Source organism: Hemitrygon akajei, chromosome 11 (assembly GCF_048418815.1).
Source record: "Hemitrygon akajei chromosome 11, sHemAka1.3, whole genome shotgun sequence".
Classification (NCBI taxonomy): Eukaryota; Metazoa; Chordata; class Chondrichthyes; order Myliobatiformes; family Dasyatidae; genus Hemitrygon; species Hemitrygon akajei.
Window position 1 is genome coordinate 49,588,131 of NC_133134.1, and position 7,169 is coordinate 49,595,299.

Genomic DNA, 7,169 nt, shown 5'->3' on the forward strand with positions numbered 1-7,169 from the left:
ATGCCGCTGCTATACGGCAGGTTGTGTATCTTGTTCTCACTCCAGTCACCCCGGTTCTTTTCAGTCCACTAATACTGCCTATGGGCATTTATATGTCCTCTACCTGACTGGGTGGATTATCTCCTTGTTGCAGACATGTGATGGTTGGTGGATCTATTCGTTTCAGTAAATAGCCCAAGGTGGTGGAAGAATCAGGGAGGTGCTAATACGCTTGTGTGAGGGGATAGGTTATAGTGAAATGAGTGGAAGTTTGGAATTGATGGAATTACTCTGAGAGCTGGTATATATAGTCAATACACTAAATTGCTCCCTTCTACATTATCATGAAATAGGAGAACTATATGAGAAATTGGCTGCTGCTCCTCCCCAAAATAGAGCAGTAAATTTATTTCAAAACTACTTTGTCTGATGAAAAATGCATTGACCTACCCTGGGCAGCGAAAGGGTCTACAGAACTACATTTCTGTTTTTTTATAATGACCCATTGGCAATCTCAACTAAATCATAGATCTTTTAATTTTCATTATACTGAAGCAAAGAACTTACTTCTGGCAATTTTGAGGGAAATATTGTTTCTTTATTGATGCAGAAGGAATGTTTACATTTTCCAAGGTTTGAGGAAAAATGACCATGTAAAGAAGAATTTTATACCAGATTTACATTATCAATGCTTATATCTGATGCAGCACAAGTTCTTTAAGCAAACAACACATTATAGATGCTGATAATACAGGTTTTCATTGCATTTCTGAAGGTGGTGGAGGCTGCAGGTTATAGATTTAATGGTAGTTGCTGGAGAGAGCTTCTGCCACCAGTCTGAAAAACTTGTAGGCAGCCGCATGTTCCTTTGGTCTGAATGTTTTCTTATAATGAAGAGCCAGTTCAACCATGAAGGTCTGGCCAAGAAGCTGTGAAGAAAAATAATAATTTTACAACACTGAAACAAAACTGGAAAGCAAAACTCAAACCTCCACTGACTTCATAAGGAATAGCCCAGAAGTCCATTTTGTCCTCTGGGTCGATGTCAGTTCCTAGTGGTGCAAACTCATTTGGCCCCACCTTTTTCCCTGTACCCTGACAACAGAGTCTCTTCTCATATACCCATCAAAGGCTTCATGATTCTTTTTGCTAAACAGAAGATAATTAATCTGAAGTTCAGAAAATGGGGGCAAACTCTTTGCAGACAACACCCAAGGTGAGGATTACACCAGTGATAGAAGCAGTGATGAGGGATAAAAATCTGCATCAGTTTACATGTTGAATAAAGGAACTTGAAATCAAATTGTTTTCTTGTGCAATCTTGCTGAATCTAGTGCATGAATTGTGGAGTGAGTATCCTGAATACGTAGCTCTCGTTAAAGATCTCATCAAACAGTGGCTCTATCCATTGCTGCAATCAATCTAGTTTTGCAGGAAAGTGAGACTATCTATTCTACAGCGACTAGATGTTCTCTGTTTCAGTCCACCTAGCTTGGCTATCATGTTTGTTCTTACTCTGGAAAATGCGTAATATCTATAGCACCCCTTTTAGTGAAAATGTGCACATCCTAAAAAGATCGGTTTCTACCTTGAAGTTTTGAGTGTCCACTCCGATTTCTTGATGTTTACCACTGAGGTTCTGGAAATTAATTTCAACTTTCTTCAAATCATCTATAGCCTCGCCCAGAGCCCTTTGCACTTTATCTGCGTGTTGCTGAACACCAATGTCATTGGCTGAAAAAAGGCCCTGGAGCTTCGAAAACAGCCTGGTCGTCCATGGATAGACCACGAACACCCTGCAGGGAAGAAAAGAAAAGTCGTCCAGGTTTTTTTGTGAAATCTTGGAATTAGTTTACCTGTCAAAGCTCATGAGTCAGTCAATTTCTATCAAGTAAAGATCTGAGTTTCAGTGGATTTGACAAGAACCTCAGTGCTGTGTTGAATACGAGTTCCCTCACCCCATAACAACATTCAGTCATGCATTGAAAATTCAAGGAACTGCACAGGAACCATAACTGAAAATAAAATGCATGATTTAAACTTAAAACAAGAAGTACATTTTCATCATACCTTTCCAGGGCTTTGGCAGTTATTTGTTTATGATCCACATCTTTCCAAACACCCTTGATGTAATGTTCCTGGTCTTCTGATAATTTCACCATTTTGGTTGTTAAGCTCTCACTGTCACTGCTCACGCAAGAAAGCTGTGTTGATCTGGAGTTTTGACTTCACTTTTATAGGCTACAATACAGCTCATCTCAGGCTAAAACCCATTTGTAATAGGCTGACTACTTGGTGGGCTGGACACACTTTTTATCAGAGGGCAGCAAACCTTCTGTGTTTCACTGTTAAGATAAACACTTGTTGATCATCTGTTTGCCCGAGTCTTGCTTCTGCCCAAAAATGCGAAGAATCATTCTCCAATTTTGTTGAATATTAATTCAATACATTCACTTTCAAACTGCAAAGCTGTTTTCTTGTTAATTTAATCAAATCTTTCACTTCCTTTTGCCGGTTACACTACATCATTAAATCATATCTTATTAATTTTCAGAAATTTATAAATTTCTGATGTTGAAACTAAACCGATGTCCACTTTTAATGCAATTTGATTAATGTTCCCTTTCATGTACGTGGGATTGTACTAATGAACCATTTAAGAAAAAGTTACAATATCACCTTGAGGGAAGGTTATTTTCTATCAATGTTCAAAATTCTGGCGTGCAGTAGCAATGTACACTTGAGGAGCCCTGGCTGCTGACGGCCAATTCTGCTACCCGCATTCACTGAGTAATAGCATTTTGCACCATTAGTGGGAAGGTCTATGAAGTTGGTAAATGGAAACATGGAAGATGTTCTATTTCTGTTCAGTGTATCTATTGAATGGCGACCCAAGTCATGGGTAATCATGGTCTTACTGCTAATCAATTTGACATCCTGCCTTTGAGAAACATTGAGCTCATCCTTAAAAAAAAATAGCAAAGTATAGACCATGGCAAGAAATGTCAGATGTGGGATAAAAACACACACCAACAATGAACCAATATGCTAGTTTCCCAATTTAATTTAGAGACTGTTGGAAATACTCAGAAGGTCAGGTCCTATCGATGAGATTTCTTCTTACAGCCTGAGCTGGTGAGTAATTCCAGCATTCTGTTTATGAGGTTTCCAGCATTTGCAAGTGTTTTCAATTGACAGATGTGAGGTGCTCACTACTGTTAGTACAATGCTCAAATACATTTTACACTCTGTGGATGAAGTAGCCCATGCCTTGATACAACAAGCTCCACACAACATTCTGCCGTAAGTAGCCAGTAACATTCACATTACCAAAGTGCCCGGTAACAGGGACCTCCAACAAGATGCCAAGCAGACATTTGTCCTTGTTTTCAAGACCATTATCATTGAGTCCTACCACCAACATCCTGGGAGTCACCACTGACCAAGTACAGAGTTGGATCAGGAACAGAAATAATTTGAATATACGAGCTGGTCAGACTCTGGCTATGCAATGGCAAGTGACTCACTTATACTATAGTAAGAATGTTCCATCTTCTAAAGGTACAATTCTGCAGCGTGATGGAATACTCCCCACTTGCCTGAATGAGGGCATCTCCATCAGTATTAAAAAAGTGCCACACCATCCAGGCCATCTTGCTGAAATGTTTCCCCATCAGCAATCCATACACCCTGTCCTCTCCAACCACTGCAGCCCACACGCCCAGCTGTAGCTGCTCTGCTTCTGTGTTGCCCCTTTAAGGGCTGAAACCCAAGTGACCAGTTGCTAAATTGGTAAATTGGTTTATTATTGTCACAAGTGCTGAGAGAGAATGAGCAAATGTGTCTTGCATACCATTCATTTCATTACAATAGTGCATTGAGGTAGGTCATGGAAAAACAATAACAGAAGGCAGAATAAAATGCTACTGTTACTGAGAAAGAGCAGAGCAGGTAGTCAATAAAGTGCAAGTCAGCTCATATGAATGTCCCCCATCGGTCACAATAACATTCATTCCCTTCACCATGTGTTTGTTTGAACTTTTGTTCATTGCCACCAGGACTAGTTCCTGGACTTCCCTCCCCATCAGCACTGGGACAGTCCCTTCATCGGAATGGACTCTGGTAGTTCACAGCAGCAAGATGCTACCTTGTGCTCTGGAGCCATCATGAGGAGCAATAAGTACTGATCTTGCCAGGGGTGCTCATATTTAGAAAAGCAAAAATAAATTAAATCAGGTAACATTGCACATTGTACATTTTCCCCTCTCAATAAAACTGTGTATTTCTTTTGGACTTGGGCTGAACTACAGAGCACGGGGAAGAGTTCTGGCCCCAGAGCACACAGGCTCACCAGTGTGTGGATATGCCCTGGTGCTTGTGAACCAGATCCCCAGCTATGGGTAAATAGCCCCACTGTCTTGTGGGCAGCCTTGGGAGAGACGAAGACTACGGGAGAAAACCCAGACAACAAGTCCAGAGTGGAGCCCCTAAGTCATTGAACATCCTTCCGGCAGCTCCTGCAGCCAATCTGGTCCCAAAAGTATTGCTCCATAAGCTTTCCTTTAAACTACACTGGTGAGGCCAAGAGGGGGATCTTGATAACTAGGAATCTCAGGATCTCCATACCCTCCACTCAGATGTGATGATGATGTTCATTACCCATTATCTTTTGAGACAGACGGATACCAACCAATACTGTATATTAGACACCAAGACTACAAACTATAAACATTTTGGAACAGACTTAGAACAACGGTGTGTTTGCTTGTTGCTTTTATTATTATTTAAAAGCACACAGTACCATCCAACAACTTGACTGCAGATTGGTCAAATTCCACAAAGTGCACTACAGCTGACTAGCAGTGTGTCCTCCAACATTTAGTATTGAGGTACTTTCAAAGGATGTGTCAGCAGGAATATCACAGGCTAATGTACAGTATTCACTTGTAGTAGGTTACTGCAAGTGTTGATATGCTTTCTCGCTCTGACTTTTAACTTACTTGGTCTTGCTAATAAGGAATTCAAACATGGACAATTTACCAAATAGTCTGTAATTGATAAGCTAATTCAGTATAAAAATAACACACACAAAATGCTGGTGGTAGCTTGTTCCACCAGCATTTTGTGTGTGTTGTTTGAATTTCCAGCATTTGCAGATTTCCTCGTGTTTGCTCAGTATAAAAATGTCAAGTTTTCTGTCCTTACTGCTGAGTAGTATAGTGACAGGGACTAAGCTGTTTTCCTTGTGCACAAGCAAAATAAATTGTCTATGAGTCATAAGACTATGTGTTCTGGGCCTGGTCTTTATAGCAACACACACAAAACTCTGGAGGAACTCAGCAGGCCAGGCAGCATCTGTGGAAAAGAGTACAGTCAACGTTTTGAGGCGAGACCTGTACCCTTTTCCATAGATGCTGCCTGACCTGCTGAGTTCCTCCAGCATTTTACTTCTATTGCTTAGATTTCCAGCATTTGCAGATTTTTCTCCAGTCTTCTCACTTATTTATTTTATAATCAACAACGACATTGGCCTGGCTCACACATGACTCCAGATCCTCACTGTGGTGGTAGAGCCTTAACTGCTCTCTGATGCAGCAACAGAAGCCATTACCACTAGAAAGCCTCAAAGAAACCAAACACAATGTTGTTTTGCACTGACTGGTCAAGCAACAGTGAGATATACAGTACATTCAGAGGCCACTTCATTAGGTACCTCCTGCCCTTAATAAAGTGGCTTTTGAGTGTACGTTTATGGTCTTCAGCTGCTATAAGCCATCCACTTCAAGGTTTGACATGTTGTGCCTACAGAGATGCTCTTCAGAGCAGCACAGTTGTAGTTATTTGAGTTACTGTTACCTTTCTGTCAGCTTGAACCAGTCTGGCCAATCTCCTCTGACTTCTCTCATCAACAAGGTTTCTCACCAACAGAAACAATGCTCACTGGATATTCTTTGGGTTTTTTGGCACCATATCCTGTAAATTCTAGAGACTGTTGTGCATAAAAATTCAAGGAGATCAGCAATTTCTGAAATACTCAAACCACCCCATCTGGCACCAACGATTATTTTACAGTCAAAGCCACTTAGGTCATATTTCTTCCCTATCCTGATGTTTGGTCTAAACAGCAGCTGAACCTTTTGACATCCTTTTATGCATTGAGCTGCTGCCACTATTATGGCAGGAGGAGAGGTGCTGGAGTGATAGTGCTGAGGATGGGGCAGTTGGTATACAAATGTAGTGAGAATGTGAGGAAGAACAGGCAGATGATTGGGCAAAATTGCAGTCAGTGAAATGAGTTCAAGTGTAGCATGGCAGCAGAATTGAAAAGGGTGATGAATATAGGACTGAAGGTGTTATATTTAAATGCACAGAGTATACAGAATAATGTAGATAATCTTGCAGTGTAATTAGAATTGACAGGTGTGATATTGTGGGTATCACTGATTCATGGCTGGAAGAAGATCAGAATTTGGAGTTTAACACCCAAGATACACATTGTATTGAAAGAACAGGTGGGTTGGTAGAGGGAGTGGGGTGACTCTGTTTGTAAAAAAATGAAATCAAATTCTTAGTGAGAAGTGTCATAGGATTGGAAGATGTAGAATCCTTGTGGGTGGAGTTAAGAAATTACAAGGGTAAAAAGACCAGATGGGAATTACATACAGGCCTCTGAACAGTGGCCAGGATGTGGGATATAAATTACAACAGGAGATAGATAAGGCAGATAAAGAGAGAAATGTTACAATATCATAGGGGATTTCAATATGCATGTAGTTTGGGAAAATCAGGTTGGCACAGGATCCCAAGAGAAGGAATTTGTAGAATGCCTACGAGGTGGTTTTCTTAGAGCAGCTTGTAGTTGAGCACAGTAAGGGAAAGGCAATTCTGGATTGGTTGCTGCGTAACAAACCAGATTTGATTAAGGAGCCTAAGGTAAAGGAACCTTAGGAGGCAGTGATTATAATATCATCGAACTTACCCTATAGTTTGAGAGGGAGAAGCTAAAGTCAGTTGCATCAGTGTTACAGAGGAGTAAAGGGAATTGCCGAGGCATGCATCAGTTGTATTAAATCCTGCTGCTCTGGTTTATATTCTACTAGCTCAATTGCACATTTCTTTATGTTTAATGCTCTGCATTATCTAGTCCAAAGTTCATGTCTATATCTCCAGAAAATAGTTCTATTTGAATT

General features: G+C 40.6%; 1 protein-coding gene across 1 annotated transcript; it reads right to left on the reverse strand.

Annotated features, from left to right (window-relative positions):
• Window positions 1–555: 555 nt before the first annotated feature.
• Window positions 556–2,207, reverse strand: LOC140735592 (hemoglobin subunit beta). The gene is made up of 3 exons (XM_073060813.1): window positions 2,050–2,207; window positions 1,568–1,775; window positions 556–908 (listed from the first exon to the last, which is right to left on the reverse strand). Exons 1-3 carry the CDS (start codon window positions 2,139–2,141, stop codon window positions 780–782), a joined length of 429 nt encoding a protein of 142 aa, XP_072916914.1. The 5' UTR covers window positions 2,142–2,207; the 3' UTR covers window positions 556–779.
• Window positions 2,208–7,169: the final 4,962 nt, after the last annotated feature.

Excerpts from the sequence above, each read along its gene's own strand:
- LOC140735592 (XM_073060813.1), bottom strand. The coding sequence starts at position 2,141 with ATGGTGAAATTATCAGAAGACCAGGAACATTACATCAAGGGTGTTTGG. Across the intron at positions 1,776-2,049 it reads ACTGCCAAAGCCCTGGAAAG|GGTGTTCGTGGTCTATCCAT; the intron begins GTATGATGAAAA and ends TCTTCCCTGCAG. Across the intron at positions 909-1,567 it reads TGGACACTCAAAACTTCAAG|CTTCTTGGCCAGACCTTCAT; the intron begins GTAGAAACCGAT and ends TTTTCTTCACAG.